At 40.4% G+C, this 20088-nt stretch overlaps 1 protein-coding gene across 1 annotated transcript in view; it reads left to right on the top strand.

Moving 5' to 3' along the window:
- The window catches only part of ankar (ankyrin and armadillo repeat containing), a 105601-nt gene that overhangs the window by 74022 nt on the left and 11491 nt on the right, over positions 1-20088 (top strand). Inside the window, exons 16-19 of the mRNA XM_059647178.1 lie at positions 198-304; positions 12133-12255; positions 18089-18247; positions 19204-19321. Of these exons, the coding sequence (XP_059503161.1) occupies positions 198-304; positions 12133-12255; positions 18089-18247; positions 19204-19321 (507 nt within the window). The remainder of the gene's footprint in view (positions 1-197; positions 305-12132; positions 12256-18088; positions 18248-19203; positions 19322-20088) is intronic.

The raw sequence follows: 20088 nt of genomic DNA, 5'->3' as shown, positions 1-20088 counted from the left end.
CTCCATTGCTCATGAGGCATAAAGTTTCCTTACAATTGCATCAATTTCATCTTTTTTGTTATAATCAGAAATAAACGTATAACTTTCAGTTACTTCACAAAAAGGTGAAGAAACGACAATGGTATTAACTTATCCAATTATCCCCATAAATCATGTACTTAAATATAAACATAAATGTATTTGCTTTAATTTTGTAGGTGTAGCTCACCTAAATAATCCCATCAGTCAACAAAAAATTACTGAAGAAGGAGGCATGGATGTGCTTCTTTATTTGCTTTTCTCTACAAATTCTCCTGAAGTGCAGGTAACAAGGGACAGAGTAGTGCACGGTTGCGTTTACCTTTGTTAACTCTTTAATAATGTAGAAAGTGAGATCTTGCTATATTTTGGGATTTGGGAGAGTTGACTATTTATAATTTTTGGATAGTTTGTTAAGTTTCTTAAGAGGCAATAGTTCAGATAAAATGGAGTAATTGATTAAACAAAAATGCATATTACCAATGACGACAGAGGATCGTTCACTGATAGCTGACAAGTACATGGTTCTCGCTGAATGCATTGATTTAATTAAAGTTGAGAAGGCAACACCCTGGTTTATAAGTTAAATATTAGTTAAATACTAGGTCGTCTGTTGTGTCCTAAATTTTTGTAACAAAGCACATGCAAGACCATCAGGGATGGTTAGTTATTAATTTTATTGGTTGGACGTCAAACGTTACTTGAGCAGTCGATCTCTACCCCTTTCCTTCTGATTCCAACTGCCCCACCCCCAGGGGTCAAATTCTTGTACTTTTATATCCACTCCCACCCCCCTTACTTTCCTCCAGTCATCTTACTCATGCATGGGGTGCTTGCCATTTTAGTAATCAGCCCCACATTTTACTCGAACACTCTGTCTATGCTTCCTGCAGCTACACCGTTTCTACTTACTATTTTTCCACTCAAGTAAATTGAACAATATACAGTCAACTGCAGACAGTTTGTTTAAACACAAATCAATTTAACTGCAGAAGTTTTGCTGAAATATAATCAAGATTTCTCCTACAACTCCCCCATTTTGAATCTTTTAAGCATTAATAAGAATCACTACACACACAATGGCCTTAACACGGTATGAGTTTGCTCAGAAATTTCCACGTGTCAGTGTTGAGTTGGATTAAGGAAGGGGGATAAACCATATTTGAAAACATTGGACAAGGACAAAGAGAGCGAGAATAATAACAAGGAAGATTATGATTCATTGAACAATAGAGGTTGCCAATGAACCTAGCTATCCAGTGGCCCAGCTCCATAAGGTACCTGGGAGAGGTTTTTTTTAATTTTGTGATTTCTTTACGAATATAAGTCAGTGAGGTTAGTTATGTTTTCATGGTTATCAGTAATGTAGGTACTACATTCCTAACCTATAAAGGCACAAGTGCCACTTTCCTCAGCTATGGTCCAGCCTAGAGGTGGCTCATCGGGCAATCATTTCAGCATTCATCTTATCAAGGGCCTGAGAAGTGTCATTAGCCATCTGTTCTAGGACAGCTGCCATATTGATGTATTCTCTGGCTTGTTTAGCTACACCACACTCGGAGAACAAAATAACAAAGAATCATTCTGTTTCTGTAATGGCTTGTCCATGTACTGTCGAGTGGATTTCAGAGAGGTCATAAAGATGACGCATGAATGGGACTACAAAAGTAAGGTAACAGGAGCCTGTCCGTGATGGGTGCAACCAGATATACGTCTTGTGTCCACAAACAAAATATGTGCCATTGTATGTGACAAACCAATTTATGTAGTCAGAAAACAAATCGTGGTTAAAGGTTCCCGCTGGCGTGAGGTTGATGAAATTAAGTTTGGATGGAAGCCAAGTGTTACAAGTGACATTAAAATATTGGGTATAATCATTCTGGCTTGCAGACCAACCCATAGGCTCAGATCCAGTGAAGCAAAAAGCGCCGCTGGTTTTCCTGTCTTTGATATATTGGTGATGGTGATAAATGCTGGTGTGTGGGACATATTAAAATGAGGCTGATACCAATCTTCAAAGGCAGTAAGGTTGTGCCCTGCTGATTCCCACTTAACCTGGGTACTGTTAATATCTACCCAGCATAACCCTCTCTGTATGGAAGATGTGGTGACCTGCAGGCCCCAGTCATTAGGCACTTGTTCAGGCAAGTGACCCATTCAGCCACTTCAGATACATTGGGAGGAATAGGTCTGAGGGCAATACTGCCCTTGGGATATATGGGAATATGTGAGCAAGCCCAGCAACTGGAGATACTGGAACAACTAACATACAGACATACATCATATACAAAAATGTATTCACATTCAATTCCTTCTTCACAACAGCGGTCCATGTTCGAATAACTATCAGATAAGCAAAAAGTCCAAAAAACATGGCTTTTATGTTGCCGGTGATGTGGTGGATCCGTGACATGTGAAGCATGGATCCCGGACTTCTACCCTTGTACTTTTACAGCCTATGGATTAGTTAACAGAACTTAGAATAGGCCTTCCCACTTTGCAACAAGGGGTTCTTTGCAGATTTTCTTGACGCACTCCCACATTCCATTGACTATATTGTGTCCATCTTCGGGAGGATCACCCCATGCCACTACAACCTGTTGGGAGGCATAACTGTCAGCATTTGTCAGATCCTGACAATATTTTAACAGTGAGTCATTCAATAGATGACAATCAGCTGTATGGTATCATACCAGATAGGGACATAGGTTGCCCAGTTATGACTTCAGAAAGGCTTAGGCCTTTGGTTTGGTTAGGTGTCGCCTGAATACTACAGTGGACCAGAGGGAGACTTTGGGGCCAAAGTACTCCTTATTGGTGGTATTTGGCCAGGCATTATTTTATCATTTGTTTGTACACTCAATCTGTCTTGATAGCTGTGGGTGAGGTGGACAGTGCAAGTCCCATTTAATGTTCAACAATCTGCACACTTCTTGACAAACCACTCCGATCAAACGGGTTCCTTCATCTGAGTCAATGCTGGATGGGACCGCTCCCATCAGGGAATGTGCTACTTACAGAGAACCTTAGCAGAATAGTTTGCTGTAGCTCTTCTGGCAGGTGATGCTTCCATCCATTGTGAGAATTTATCCACAATAACTAGGATATCTGACTATCCCTGGGACTTGGGGAGAGAGCTATAATCCACCTGCAACGTTGGAGTGGTCTGACAGATACAGGTGGTTTCAGTTGTGGCATTACAATGGTGGGTCTAGGATTATTCCTCTGGCATATGACACAGCGATCCACCACAAGTCACATATGTCTGTTAAATCCTCTTCCCCACCAGCTCCTTTGGAATCTGGCCATCATCTGCCAAGTGCTCCTAGGAGTGTATTGGCTGTGCCAGGAAGGGCATTAACACCTATGGTACGATGGGCTTGTTTGGGTCCCATTGCCTCCAATCACCATCTTCACATAATTTTATTCCAACTTCAATCCAGGACCACTTTCCTTCCTTAGAACACTGGTCTTGCATTGGTATCAAATCCTGTAATTTTCTCGAGAACATGTGTATTTTAATTTTTCTTGATCTCCTTGGTTGATCTCCCTGTGAGGCTGCTCTTTTCACTGCCTGATCAGCCAAAGAGTTACCCTGTGCCTCCATCAAGTTCTATCACATAACGCACCTTACATTTCAGGATTGCAACATCTTGTGGCAAGTGAATGGCTTCTAGGAGATCTTGGACCTCATCCCCATTCCAAATGGGTGTTCCTGCTGCAGTAAGGAATCCCTGTTTTTGCAACAGGGGCCCAAAATTGTGTGCCACTCTGAAAGCCTATTGAAAATCTGTGTAGATATTGGCTGTCTTCCCTTTGTCTATCTTACATGCTCCATGAGTGCTCTTAGTTCTGCCTGTTGGGCCAAAGTGCCTGCCTCAGCTATTATTTCAGCAAGCTGGGCCCCAAACTAATAAGTCAACTTTCCTGCTCATCTGATGTTGCCTGGCCTGCTGTATTCCTCCAGATCCACTCTGTGTTATCTCTCCAGCATCTGTAGTTCTTACGATCTTTGGTGGCAGCCCATCTTGCTGTTCAAACATCGTTTTCTACAAAGGAGGACCTGCCAATATAGAGAACAAGGTCGCGATTTTGCAGAGGCTCTTCCATTGCCTGAGCTGGTTCGTCCAAGTGCTGCAAAATTTCTACGTAACTGTTTTCTTCATCAGTCTCATCAGCCTTTTCCTCACCTCTTCCCTTTTGATCCTGCACAACAGGTAGCAGTATTGCAGCATTAACTGGGCTTAATTGGACACGGTAGAGGTTGGGGGCATCTAAAAAGGCTACCCAGCATGTCCATCAGGCCACAGTTGTCTGCAAAATACAGTTTTTAGATAACATTGCTTGAACCATGTGAGGGCACTTCACAATCACCTTTTGATTGAGCACAATGGGGGCAGTGGCCATGACAGCTTGAGACATGGCTTACATCACTCTCAGAGGACTACCCCACCCCAGTGCCACAGAATTTAACTAAGTGGAATAATAAACCGATGGTTCTCTGTCTGTCACTGTACTCCTTCATCTTTCTCATGTACGTAAAGAGTAAATGGCATTCCATTGTCAGGGATTCCCAGACCTGGAGTGGGCCATAAGGCGGCTTTTAACTTCTGGAAGGCGATTGCTATTCGGGAATAAATACCACTGGGTCTTTAGGTTCATGTTTTACTTTCAGAAGATCATTCAATGCCTGGGCTAATTGCGTATAACTATCAATTCAGCTATGGTTAAAATTGCAAAACCCCAAAAAGAATCTTAGTTCTCAGATAGTAGTGGGTTCTTTAGCAGTCCAAATAGCCATTGTCCTGTCTTGTGTCGTCTCTCACTTGTCTTCTGAGATTTTCTGCCCCAAGTACACCACTTCCTCTTAGGCAATAAGTGCCTTCTTAACATTGACTTTATGACCACAAGAGTGTAAAAGATTGAGGAGAATATGCAAGTCTTCCCCATGCTGTTCTTCAGTCCGTGATGCTATCAAGATGTCGTTCACATACTGGATGACCATGCACGCCATTGGAGGCAATTTCCGCAAATGATTCTGCAGGGCCATATGGAACACTGTAGGGCTGCTGTAAAAACCCTAGGGCAAGCGCGTCTAGGTGCACTGTTGGTGGACCATGAAGGCAAACCAAGGTTGCCAGAGGGACAGACCAGAATCCATTGGCCACATCTAGGATAGAAAAATATTATGTTCTGCGGAGAGGGAATTAAAAATGGTGGACGAGTCAGCACCAGAGGTGCCTTTTGTTCAGTACACTGCCTGGCTTTCTGATAGTCGATGGTCAAACACCAAGTGCCATCTGGTTTCTTAACAGGCTGGACAGGGCTGTTGTACATGCTGTGTACCTTGACCAGTAAACCCTGTTGTTCCAGTTGGTGTACAACAGATGTGATACAAGCAATGGAGGCTGGGCTAATGGGATGTTGTTTAGTATGTGGTGGGCAGATCCAATGAAGGTAACCAGAGCCATTTTTAACAGACCACGGTAGTTTTTATCCTTTGCCCAAATCGGATGGTCCTGCCATTCCTCTTCCTTGAGGTGTTGTATTGACCAAGTGACTCGACCATCCACAAAGTGCAGGTACACATTCAATTGAGTCAAAACATCCATCTCTATATAGAGCTTGTTGTACAGCCCCTACCTATATGGATGCTAGAATCTCATATGACCCTAAACATATGGGTAATGGCTGTGTCCTTCTAAGACACAGTCCTTTTCTCCTTTTCCCCTTATTCCCACTGCAGTCCCATTTTCTCCATCCAGTGGTAGATCCCATACCTCCATAAGAGGTAAATATGTTGACTCAGCTCCAGTGTCCAATAAACAGTTAATTTCCCTATTGCCCATCCCATTGAAACACGACAGCCATTGAGTCGTTTTTTTCCAAGACAGCTAAGAAAGGGGCTAAGAGGTGGGGGCTGGGCAGTTCTAGTTTTTTACCAGATTTACTAGGGCCTCCTGCTGCACGGGAGATAGATTTTTAATGCAATCCAGTAACATCTGCTCTGTCAGCAGACTGTTCAAAGAGTTTGAGTTTTGCCTAGGGACCAATTTGTCAGAAGTTGTCTTCTTCTTAAAGGAGTATGTTTTTGCCCAATGCCCCTCTTGGCCACAGTTGTGACATCTTCCAGGGTGCCTATTAGGTGGACCGCCAGATGCATTCGCTTCTGTTTGCATAGTTCTTCATTTGGATTCCTGCAACAAAGGTGAATTTGAGAGGCGCTAAAGTACTTTGGTCTGAGTTGTTTACATTGTCAATGTTACCAGCCAGTACTGACTATTCAATCCATACTGCTGCAAAGTGCTCCAGATAGTCCCTGAATTCCTCATTATCAGCCTGTCAGCAGAGAGGCATTTTACGCCAATCAGTTTTTGGTAGTACATAGTCGTTCAACCAATTTCAGATCACTTTCCATCCGCTGTCCAGATCTTGTTAATTAACCCTTAATTCTTCAGTCACCTTCCTACATAATTTCCAGCCAGTATTGTCTCCCCCCATAATGAACAATGCTCCATCCATGGGGTGGAGACTATATATATTTTTGAGTTTTTCCAATTCGCTCCACATCCTTACACCCCTCTTTTTGGGATGTGGGAGCTCATTAGACCACCTTTCTATCAATTTTGGAGTGGCTAGTTTGTATTCTACCCATGGGGTGTATTTATATTTGATCTTACCCTCTTTATCAGCATTTTTTTTCCTTCTTTTAACTTATAGTTTGTAAAGTTCTTAAGCTAAAGGCTTGGAGTTGTTTATTTTCATTGTCCAAAGCATTACTGTCGGAACTGTGTCTTTCTGTATCAAATAAAGGCTGAATCTTAGGGACCGATTGATGCGAAGATTGTGTGGTAGAAGGAGCACTTGGATACGGAGGGGGGTGAATCTGTATGGGAATGAGTATCCTGCTCTTTGTGGACTTCTAGCTTTGTGGCTTTCAGTTCGGTGGGCAGCTTTCAGTTGGCCTTTCACATGACTAATTTCAAGTCACGATTAGTTTTATTTTAGGTCCACTCTGGATATGGTGTAGCCATTTTTCACTTAAATTGCTCATTTGCGATTTGAATGAAGCTAAAAGGCAACACAGGTAGTGCTTTATGGAATGAGTTGTACCATCAGCCTGTCAATCTAGGTGACCCCCTCAACATTTCATGTCTTTTTTTGCAGTCCCTGTCAACACCCTGGTCTTCATGTTCCCACCCAAGACTTTCACTGAACTACTCTTCTCCCCACTTTACCCCTTGGCCTCAGGCATACAACTGAGTTAGGTCAGATATAGTTATGTACTGCCCACCCCATCAAAGGCAGAATGGTGGTAATTACTAATGACCCCACTCTCGCAGTGCATTTTTGTAATGTCTCCTATTGTTATATGTTGAGATGCCCTCCTTCACAATTAATGCCTTCTCTGTATCTCAGCTTGCTGTCTCCATTCCCCACAACTGACATCCCCATTGCAGCACTGATCTCTGATAACCCTCCTTTGAAATCCAACAAACACATCTCCAAGCTGTCTATGATCTACTTCCCTGACTGACTTGGAAAGACAGTCCCAACTGATGAGTGAACAGGGCTTTGACTAATATATAAGGTGCTCCCAGACTGATTTACTGCTAATCCCAGACTGATTTCACTGGACATACAGGACTGATCAGACTGTAATGATAAGGCCTGACCGTAATGGCTCCAAGTACCTCATGATCTGTATCCAAGCCCCTGTATTGATTTTGGATGGTACCATTGAATAACTGTGTTCATAGACCCTGACATCTGAATTTGCCTGGACTCAACTAATGATTACTCACCTTAGAGTTTGTGACATTGACATTTGCATATGCATTGTGTTTGTCATGTATAATTCTGGCACGTGCTATAATTGTGACATTGACACAGCACGGTTCCATACAGGAAGATGACCACCCCCGACTCATCATTGCTGGCAACCATAAGCTGCCTTACTTTATGCCTGCGCGGAAAAGCAAAGAAAGACAGAAATACTAAGGTGCTATAAGTTCTGAATGAAATTGTAATGTATGACAGAGATGCTGTGAGCATCCAGGATTAAAGGGAGTGAACCCTAAGGAATCCTGAAATGCACTCTGTTTCATTACGTAAGATAGATTCCTATCCCTGTGTGCAAAGTGACCTGGCAACAGCATTACATTGTAAGGTGTCGGTGAGCTTCAAAGTGCAAAATTGAAGTGATGAACTGTATTAGAAGTGATTTTTGCCTTGACGATGTGGTGTGATTGGTGTATGTCCAATGCCAACCTCCTTGCATGAAGGATGCAAGCTGTCATTGTCCATGGAGCAAGCCTGAGATGCTGAGGATTGCTGGCTTGGATTTGTCACTACCTAATTTCTTTCTGCTGTCTGGTAAAGTAGCAAACAACATATAACTGAAGGGGTATTAGGTAATAATGATATTAATATGTGAAAATAGGACTCTCACCACTCACTGGAGAGATTCTTGTCACTAAAAATTTAGTTGAAAATCTGACTTTTTTTTCTCAACTTTGAGAATCTAATCTCTCCAACTCTCCATATTTCACCAACTGACCTATCATTGCCTATGTTATTCAGGGGCTGAGAAAATTACATCAAAGCATTTATATCATTTATTTTAGAAAGAAAAGTGCCATTAAAGTGAGCATTAGTACTTTACAAAGAGAGTCCGAGGAATTGAAAATGGAAAATAAAGATTCAGCTAATGAATTGAACATACATTTTGCATCAGTCTTCACTCTAGCCTTGTAGGTTATACACGTAATATCCCAGAAGCAACTATAATTAGGAAATCAAAGTGAGGGAAAACACAGGAAAACTACAAGTACCAGGGAAGTGTACTAAGTCAATTGTTGGAGTTATTAGCCTCCTAGACTTCATCCTAGGATTATAAAGGAAGTGACTGGTATACAGATATAGATAGGTTAAGTTAGTGGGCAAATATGTGAATATTGGAAATATGGAATATAGGAAAATATAGGAAAATGCACAATTTTCCATTTTGGCAGAAAAATACAAAAGCATATTATCCAAAAGGTGAGAAATTGCAGGGCTCTGAGGTGCAAAAAGATCTGGGTGTCTGAGTGCATCAATCTCAAAAGACCAATATGCAATAACATCAAGTAATTTAGAAAGCTGCATCTGGAGTACTATGTACAGGATTCGTTACTTTATTTAAGGAAGGATATAAATGATTGGAAGCAGTTCAGAAAATGTTTACTAGACCAGTTCCTGGAATGTGTAGATTGTCTTATGACAAAAGTTGGGACAGGCTATGTGTCCTGGAGCTCAGAAGAGTTAAAGGTTACTTGATGAAAACATGTAAAAACCTGAGGGGTCTTGACAAGGTAGATGTGGGGAGAATGTTTTTTTCTTATGAGAGATTCTAGAGCCAATGTTCATTGTTTTAAAATAAGTGGTTTCCCATTTATCACAAAGGATCCTGAATCTTTGGAACTATTTTCTTGAAAAGATAATGGAACCTGAGTAATAGAATATTTTTAAGGTAGAGGTGGATAGATTCTTGGTTAGCAACGCAGTAAAATTTATCAGGGGTAAGCAGTTTTGTCTAAGAATTTTAGAACCTGAGAGCAACCTTTTGATGTCAATGAGCTACTTCTTACTGGGCATGGAAAGCAAGGCAAAAGCGTAAAGTATAGCGATACTGAAGTTGGAAATACATGCAGAGAGTAGTTTGGGGCGGCACGGTGGTTAGCACGGCTGCCTCACAGCACCAGGGACTCAGGTTTGATTCTAGCCTCGGATGTGTGTCTGTGTGCAGTTTGCACATTCTCCCCACGTCTGCATGGGCTTCTTCTAAGTGCTCCAGTTTCCTGCCACAGCCCAAAGATGTGCAGGTTATGTGGATTGGCCGTGCTAAATTGCCCATCATGTTCAGGGATGTGTAGCTTAGGTAGGTTATAGGGGATGGGTCTGGGTAGGATGTACTGAGGTTCAGTGTGGACTTGTTGGGCTGATGGGCCTGTTTCCACACTGTAGGGATTCTATGATTCTAGACTGATTTAGCATTAGATGGTAGAGTTCATAGGATGGTCTTCCAAAAATTAACAATAAAGCCAAGGCAGGTATAGATCTCTGAATCTATGTATTTAATATTTAGCCTTGGCATGGAATAAGAAGTGATATAGAAGAGTACAAGCCTAAAGGAAGTTCTTGAGCCTGCCTTCTCATTAATTAGAATATTTTGAACCTATATTTATGGATGTTGGCATAAAACCATAAACAAAAGAGGCAACAATGTAAATTTGATATTAGAATTGGCTCAACCATAACCTTATTAAGTGGTTCTGCAGGCTGAACAGCCTACTCCCTGATAGTATATCAAGGTGCTGGTAATTCACGCTACATCAGTCATCCGTTTGTACCCTTCAATCCAATGAACAGGACAAATAACCAAATGATCTCCCACTTTGCAAACCTCTCAGACCAAGGTCAATTTGTAATATGTCAGGAATGCTTATTCTTTCTAACCACTTGAACAGATGATAGGCCACATCAGGTTCCACCTTGCTAACTGGAAATGTCAACATGGGAGCCTGAACCAAGTGACCTACATACTTCCACAGATTATTTTTAACATTTTTATGCTATTACAAAGAGAGAAAATCTGTGCTGTATTAGTAAATTTTACAAGTTTTTTTACAATGCAGAAAATTCCTGCTTTAAGAAGTGCCCAATTTCTTATTATCTAAAGCACTTAGACCCCTAACATGACATATAACAGATTGTCAATGGATCAGAAGAAAATCGTTTGAAGAAGGATCAGCTGTTTTCACTAGAGCTGGGAATGAAAGATATTAGAGCCAATCAACCAGCTGCTTTGTTTTTCAGCTGTTGATTGCAGTAATGTGAGATAAAGTGTCCAAAAGTTATGTTGCTGTTTTAATTCAATAATGGCTGAATAATGTTAAAACGTAGTTTTAACCAGGATTCTGAATAAGAGAAATTCTAACTGTGTGACATTTTGTTGCTTTGTCACACACTTCATTGAAAGAAAGCAACAGCCGTTAGATTAACTAGAATAATGCTGTATATAATCAAAACAGTTGGCTACAAAAGTGAATCATTCCATATTGTCAACCTACAGTTTAATACATAAAATATAACATGGCTCTTGAATCAATAAAAGTCCTTATGTAATTGTTGCAATTACTGCATTTTTTTTTTGCTGAGGACAGAAATAATTAATACGTATATTTCAAAAGCACAGTGTTAGAACTGTGCAGATAGCACATCATATCCCTTTGACACAAAAACAAAAAAAATGCAGTTGCATAGGTTAGACAAGAGTGAGTGTTCTAATAAACATCTCAAATATATCGTTGGTTGGCACAATTTTCAGTGAACAATGTTTAAGTCTTCCATTTTTATGTGACTTCTATTACATTTTCTAACTAAATTATGTATTTTCCTAGGGTTCAATATTTGTTCATGCTTTCATAGGATGTCAGCTTTGTTCACAAGGCCAGAAGTTGTTGCTCATCTCTAATTGCCCTTGAATGGAGTGGCTTGCTAAGCCATTATGAGTCGACCACATTGTTGTGGCACTGGAGTCTTATGCAACCCAGACCAGATAAGGATACCATAATTCCTTCCCAAAGGACATTCAGAAATAGTTTAGCAGCTTTTATTTTTTCCAGGCAGTAAACTTAATAAAAACTATGAAAATATGTAAAGTTTCACAAAAAAAGGATTTATATTATTCTCTCATTCATAATATAAGAGCATTGCTGGCAAAGCTAGCATTTATTGCCTATCCCAATTCATCAAGAAGATGAACAAACTTCCTAAAACACAGAAGTTCATGTGGAGTAGGTACAGCCACAATGCTGTTAGGGTGACAACACAAGGACTGTGGTCCTACAACTGTGAAAGAATGGAGATATAGTTCCAATACATGCTGGTGTGTTAAAGGGAGGGAATTTGCAGGTGGCGATGTTCTCATTCAGTTGTGCTTTTCTAGAGGTCATGGTTTAGAAATATTGTCCATGATTAAATGTAGATATATGACTTAATGAATAGAAAATAAGGTTTTTTTTTAATTCTGATAATTTATCATTAATTTCTACTTTGACTTTCTCTGTATAGGTTGAAGTGCTCTACAGCTTGGCCTGCATTGTATTGGGAAACAATGATCTACAGAAACTGTTAATGGAGAAAAAGGGTTTCGACATCAAGACTGTACTCAACCATCTTACTGCTACTGACAAAGTAAGTTCAAGAATATTAAGTGGAACAGTACTTTGTGAAGGACCACATTCATGTAATGGTGATGTCACAACACTGTCATACTTAATATCTCATTAATATATTGCATTTTGTGGTAAATGGCTACTGAAATGATTATTTAGCTCATTAAAGTATCTTTAATTAGCTCAATTGTAATTGAAAGAAAATCACCAAAGCTACAATATGAATTCTAGGAAATTCATACAGATTAGATGGGTGGGTCTCAGATTTACTTTCTGTTCCATGTTTTGCTAAGTCAGCATGGAGACTCTTTTGATTTCATAATACAGAAAATTAGACAGGGAGAACTTGTCAATACTCGGTGAAGTGTATGTAAATACCAAGAAAGAAAAGATACGTCTAGGCTTTTGAGGATGCTTGAACAAGTCAGTTACTATTTACAATCACATCGAGAATGACCACTCAGTACAACAACAATGTCTTTGATACTTCATTGCAACAGAAAGAGATATAGAAAGAAAATTGTAAAGAAGGAAATATCTGCAGGGATTGTAATGAGGTCAGTCATAGAATATGAGTTCCATGATTGAGACTGTTAATCTAGTCCAATCAAGAGTCATGGCAAACAGATATAAATGGGAGAATCAGAGACTCTGTTCAATCTGAGAGCTTGGCTCTGAGGAAGCTGGATCAGTGTCAAGGACTCTCCACATGTAAATAAAAGGGTGACTTGGTAATGGGATATCAGCCTCTGTGGAATTACTTCAGTGGCAATGAGAGAAAAAATACTCCTGAAGAGATTCACTTGCAACAGTTGTGTTTGAGTTGGGGAAAGCATTTCTGACATCATGCTGTTATTTGGGAAGCTTGACTCATTCAGTCCTGCTGTCGAAGACTGGGCCCAGTACGTGGAAAGAATTCATTATTTTGCTGGACAAATGACATTGGGGCAGATGAAAAGCAATGAGTAATTTTCCTTGACACAAGCTTTTTCAATTATTAGGAGCCTCACATTCCTTGAGGCAATAGTACTGAAACCTTTCGAGAGTTGATGGATTTTATTAAGGAATATTACAATCCCAAGCCTCATCTAATTCTGAGATGCCATTGGTATTACTCTGCAATTCGAGAACCAAGGTGGTCTGTGTCAGGCTTTTTGACGAGGTTAAGATGACACACAGAGTCATGTGACTGGTCTTACCTTTAATGAGATGCTAGGAGACCATTTGGTATGTTGGAATAATGATGTAACCATGCAAAAGTGCGTCCTACCTGAAGCCCAGCTGGACTTCAAACAGACACTACAAATGGCTTTACCATTGAAAAATGCAGCAAGTGGAGCATTTGATTTCCAGATATTCTGATGGAAGTGGACAGCCTCCCCAGTCTGACTGAACTTAAAGAACACCACTTGAATGAAGGTGATTGCATATTCTGAACAAAGGGACTTCAGGTCAGCCCATAGAAAAATTCCCAAACAAAGACAAGCCTCAGCCAAATGGTTAACATTTTCTTCAGGATCCAGTCCAACATGCCATTGTTGTTGTTGCCAGTTTACAGATTCCAAACAATAAAACAAAGTTTTTCAGGAAGGTCTAGGGACAATCAAAGGAGCCCAGGCTATTTTACATGTTGATTAGAAAAGAATTACACAATTCTACAAGGCCTGTGCAGTGCCATTTGCTTTATGGGTAAAATCAGAAGGCTGGAAAGCAGAGGAATTATTGAAGCAGTCCAGCTTCCAGAATGGTGGTACTGATCGTGAAGTTAGACAAGTCAGTTCACCTTTGTGTGGATTTTAAACAAATGTTAAACCAATTTTTGCAGGTGCATAGATACCCAAACCTTCCCATAGAGGATTTACATGCTAAGCTGGCAGAAGGGCTGAACTTCACGAAGCTGGACATGAGCCATGCATACTTGCAATTGTGGTTAGATGAGGATTCCCAGAAGTATGTTACAAATAATACTCACAAAGGTTTGTGCCAGTTAGAAGACTGCCATTTAGGTCATTGTCAGCCTGTACATTTTTTATCAGACAATGGAGAACATTATGCAAGGTCTACCCCGAGTTGCCATTTATCTAGGTGAAGTCATAACAACAGGCAGTAAGGAATATTTAGAGAACTTGGGCATAATCCTTAGACATTTCTCATAGGCGGGCTTACACCTTAGAAGGGAAATATATGTGTGGTCCAGGCACCCCAAGTGACCTATTTTGCTCCAGAGTCAACAGGTTACATCCATTAGAAGATAAAGTGTGGGCAATCAAAGGTGCCCCGGTTCTCACATCTATACTGGACCTTATGTCTTTCATTAAGCTGGTGAATTATGTTCACATATAACCTAGCCTCAAATCTGGCACCTTTGCAACAACTCTTTAAAAAGGGTCAGCCTTGGAAATGGTTGTCCAGACAAGCCATAACTTTCTGAGAAGAAATAACTATCATATCTAAAGTGTTGGCTCACTATGACTTCAAGCAAGATCTAGCATTGATGTACGCTGCCTCCCTGTATGGCTTTGGGCTAGTATGAGCTCATAGTTGGCCCAATATAGAGGAACACCCATTAATATATGCAGTCAAGACTTTGGCTAATGCAGAATATAAATATGCCCAGATAGAGAAGGAAGGTTTAGCGGTCATGTTTGGCAGTCAGGAAGTCACCAATATCTACATGGACACAAATTTGTAGAAGTAACGGACCGCAGATTCTTGATCAGTCTACTGAAAGAGGTCAAGGCAGTGCCACCTATTGCTTCAGGCAAAATTCAGCAGTGGGTTCTAATATTTAGTGTGTACAGTCACAAGTTGGAACACCATAAGGGAGGCCAAGTAGCAAATGCGGATACATTGAACTGCCTTCCACTGGCCAATACACTGTCAGTGCTACCGCCACTAGAAGAATCCGTAATTGTTTTATTATGGAGTCATTTTATTTAGTGGGGGCAAGAGTGATTCTCTTGAGCAAAGGCTGCTGCCAGACACTGGCTGAACACCAGGGTCATTCAAAATAAAGATGGTGGCAAGATTTTATGTTTGGTGGCCAGGATTGAATGTAGACATAGTTGCATTGATGGAGCTGTACCCAGAATGCCAACAAGGATAGAAATTACTGCCTGCCCTCCCCCCGTCCATTCATGGGCAAGTTACTATGTGTTACACGCCACCTATCTCAAAGGCAAAGTTGAAGGAAGCTGACCCAGTGCTAAAACAGCCCAGAAGAAACAACAACAAAAAAAAACTGGCCTATCTTCTCAGATTCAGAGGGGAGAAATGGTGTGCCTGTAATGAGGTTAGCCAGGTGGACCTAATAGGATATGTGTTCCCTGATTGGGGCAGTTCATTTGGTCGGGGAGTCCTGATTGACAGGTATAAACAGGAGTATCGGAGACTCTGTTCACTCTGACAGCTGGCTCTGAGGAGGCTAAATCCTGTCAAGGACTTTCCACATGTAAATAATGGGTGACTTGGTGACAGAATGCTGGCTTTTGTGGAGTTATTTCAGAATCCAAAGTAAGAATTCCCACAACGTGAAGTAATGTTATTTTGAACAAAGAACTGTACAGCACAGTACAGGCCCTTCAGCCCACAATGTTGTCCTGAACTTTTACCCTAAACCTAAGGTCTATCTAACCTCCACCCCTACCTTATAATATCATCCATATACCTGTCTAATAGCTGCTTAAATTCCCTTAATGAGGGTGACTCCACTATCCTCTCCGGCAATGCATTCCACGCCCCTACCACTCTCTGAGTAAAGAACCTACCTCTGACGTCTGCCCGATATCTACCTCCTTTCAGTTTAAAACTATGCCCTCTTGTAACAGTGAGCTCCACCCTTGGAAAAAGTCTACTGACCCTCGGATGTCTACTCTATCTATACCTCTGATCATTTTGAACACCTCTATTAAGTCACCTCTCATCCTTCATCATTCTAAAAAGAAAAGCCCTAGCTCTCTCAATCTTTCCTCGTAAGACCTTCCCTCCATTCCAGGCAACATCCTGGTAAATCTCCTCTGCACCTTTTCCAACACTTCCATATCTTTCCTGGAATGAGTAACCAGAATGTGACACAATACTCCAGATGTGGCCGAACCAGGCTTTTGTGTAGCTAGAGTGTAACTTCACAACTCTTTAACTCAATCCCTCTTTTAATGAAAGCTAACACACCCTGTGCCTTCTTAACAACTCTATCCACCTGGGTGGCAGCTTTCAGGGATCTGTGGCTATGAATCCCAAGATCCCTCTGTTCCTCCACACTGCCAAGAATCGTTCTGTTAACCCTGTATTCTGCTTTCAAATTTGTCCTTCCAAAATGAATCACCTCACATTTTTCAGGGTTAAACTCCATCTGCCACTTCTCAGCCCAGTTCTGCATCCTATCAATGGCCCTTTGTAACCTAGAACAGCCCTCCGCACTATCCACAACTTGAACCACCTTCGTATCATCCGCGAACTTACTAATCCACCCTTCCACTCCTTCATCCAAATCATTTACAAAAATCACAACGAGAAGAGGGCCCAGAACAGATCCTTGTGGTACTCGTAACTGAGCACCATGTTGAATATTTTCCGTCCATTACCACCCTTTGTCTCTTAAGCGTCAGCCTATTCTGAATTCAATTTGCTATATTTCCCCCATGCCATGCCTCCTTACTTTCTGCACGAGCCTACCACGGGGAACCTTATTAAATGCCTTACTTAAATCCATGTATACCACATCCACTGCTCCATCTTCCTCCACGTGTTTCCTCTTCAAAGAATTCAGTAAGGTTTGTGAGGCATGCTCTGTCCCTCACAAATCCATGCTGACTATCACGAATCAAACTGTGCCTTTCCAAGTGATCATAAATCCTATCTGTCAGACCCCTTTCCAATAATTTTCCCACCACTGACGTAAGACTAACTGGCCTGTAATTTCTGGAGTTATCCCTATTCCCTTTTTTGAACGAGGGAATGATGTTTGCCTCTCTCCAATCTTCTAGCACTATACCCATGGACAGTGAGGACAAAAAGATCATTGCAAAGGCCCTGCAATCTCTTTCCTCATTTCCCATAGAATCCTTGGATAAATCCCATCAGGCCCCGAGGACTTATCTATCTTCAAATTCCTCAAAATTCCCAGTACATCTTCCTTACTGACATCATTGTGTACATTACCTATTTACTAAATAGTACACCCAAGAAAATTAATATAGTGACATTAAAATACAGTAAGCAGCTAGATCTGTGAAAATTTCTCCATAAGTTCCACTATGCTTCAAAATTTGAGGAATTTTGCTATACTTTAAAGCTTGCAGACACACCTCTAAGAGCATTATTGTAAAAATTTAAAATTAATTACATTTATTTCTTAACAAAAGTGGACTTCAGTTGTAAAATTCCATTATGTCTGTCTATATTTTCTCCCATCCATACTTCCAAGCGTTGTGCTTGACTTGACAAAGGTTGACATCTATCGGATTAGTCCAAACCATTGAGCAACAAACTACAACAGTTTGCCATTGCCTTTGTGCAGGGTTGCTGACCAGGCGATCGCTCCCACTTTTACCGCCAGCATTTTGGAAGTACTTATAGGCTGTAGTTGAATCTGTTTGGCCACAATTTGAACATACTTTCCAGAGCCAACAAGTCAAAGCATGGGACTAGAATCTACAGCTACTGTCTCAGAAGTAGGGATCCTACTACTATGCAGCAAGACCTTCCAATTCTTTTATGTACAATTAGTATAATTGCATATATCAATTTCCATGAAAATATTTTTCACAATCAATTAAAATTAGTATTCTGGTGTTGTATTAAATTTGATTAATTGACTTATGACAAGTAAAACATTATTTACCTTTTTTTAGGATATCTGTTCACGAGCAGCCAGTGCTTTAGCCCTTTTTGCAATGAATAATCCAAAGTTACAGGTTTTGATACGTGAGTGTGGGGGTATTGATATATCAGTGTTCCAAAATCTTCTACAATCCTCAGAAGAGCTGGACCAGGTTAATGCTGCATTTCAGGTATGCTTCAATAGGAATGAGCTCTGTATTCCAATCAGTTTATATGTCTGACCAGCATTGCCAATCATCTTTATGCCCTAGAAAATCAGTTGCAGTGTGTCCATTTATGGCCGTATTCTCAGTGATTTGTCAGCAGGCATTCCTACAGTCATTTTACAGACAAGCAACGTCTAAGGCGCTTTTGCTTCACAAAAGAAGCTGTTGATGCCACCATTACTTGTTACCTGCTGTAGTCACAGCTTGAGCCTATAGCAGCACATGCACACCCCTCCAGCAACGGCCCTTCAACTTTTTGCCATGGACTCCTTTTAAGCTGTAGCATGTGACATCAAAGACAATTCAAAATTTCCAATCTACTAATAATACAAAGAAGTCACCAAAGCTCTCTACGCCAGGAGGGACAGTGTAAAGCAGGACAAGAAAGCTTTAGGCTTCATCCACATGACTTTCGACTGTGAAAAATGCTTTTGTCTGTGGATTTCTTTTTCATATTTCTAAACTGATATTTTGATGATAATATTTCTAGTTGTTTAAGATTTTCTGAAATACTGAATTGGTTTTAGAATGCAATTTTTTGTGAAACATTGCAAGCTGAAGTGGGATGAGAAACAAGAAGTTACATGTGTGTTAGACAAATGCAAGACATTTGTAGATACACTTTATTCCTAGCAGAACAAAAAGCAGCCGTATAACTGATGGAATGTGCTATCTAGAATCAAATGCTCAAACTCAATGATAAGATATGCTGTAATATTTATAACAAAACTTTAGACTGTGAAGTTAGCAAACAGGTGATTGACACGCCACTATGTGGATGGACATTTAGATGTGAATGAAATTTGCAGAAGTTAAAGAATATGCAGTTGTGTAGAATAAGAAAAAGTCACTTAGCCCATTGAACCATGAAATACATTCTAATTAATCTGAAAGCTGCTTTTTTTTTCTATTTGATGCAGATGATAATATTAGCCAAGGTGATTGTAGGTATGGATGAGGTCAGTCTCTCAGCAACAGGTATTATAACTTTAGTAAATCTGCTCAAGTCGAAGAAGGCATCAACAGTCATTGTAGTAGGTAAAATACATTATTACGTTGTTTTCAGCTGAGCTAAAAGTATCTGTAACTTTAAAGCTGACCATGAAAATACAAACAGACTGTAATGCTACACAGATCAATTGATCTTGCAGAACTCTGTTTTGTATTAAGATGCCATCTACCTCAGGCATTTATTGATAGCTAATAAATAACTTGTTCACATTAGAGGCTGAAGGATACTATATTTGGTCATAAGTCTGTTTATGGCATGCATAGTTTTCTGATCCCAGTTAGCAATAGTCTTTCAAGTCACTGCCAAATAGTATAATAAAATCAAATCTCTATCCTTTATAAACATTGTAATATTCAAACAAGCAAAGTTTCTTCTAATTCTGATTTGAGACATCAATCTTCTCCACTACCAGCACATTATTCATCTATTCAGTTCGCTGTATTAAGGTGAAATAGTTAACTTGGCTACTGAAACAACATGTCTGCTGCCAGCACTTCACCTGGGGAGAAGTGCATCATTTGATAGAATAGGTCTCAAAATTCATGGAAATCTTCTGCATCCTCTACACCCTCCACATTATTATTGCATGCATTACTTTCAAGGATCTGGAAGCCTATTTCGGAAAAGGAGGAGGAAGAAGAGCGGGCAGAGGCAGAGGAGGCATCCTGAGCCCCTGTTAATCAGACAAATTGTGAGGTAGTGGACTATCTAGCTTCAGTGATTAACAGGGACCCAGCATTACATCCATCCAAAAGATACACACTAATACCATCCTCTTGGCCCCTATCTAATA

Source organism: Stegostoma tigrinum, chromosome 7 (genome assembly GCF_030684315.1).
Source record: "Stegostoma tigrinum isolate sSteTig4 chromosome 7, sSteTig4.hap1, whole genome shotgun sequence".
Taxonomy (NCBI): Eukaryota; Metazoa; Chordata; class Chondrichthyes; order Orectolobiformes; family Stegostomatidae; genus Stegostoma; species Stegostoma tigrinum.
This window is presented reverse-complemented; position numbering and strand designations above follow the sequence as displayed.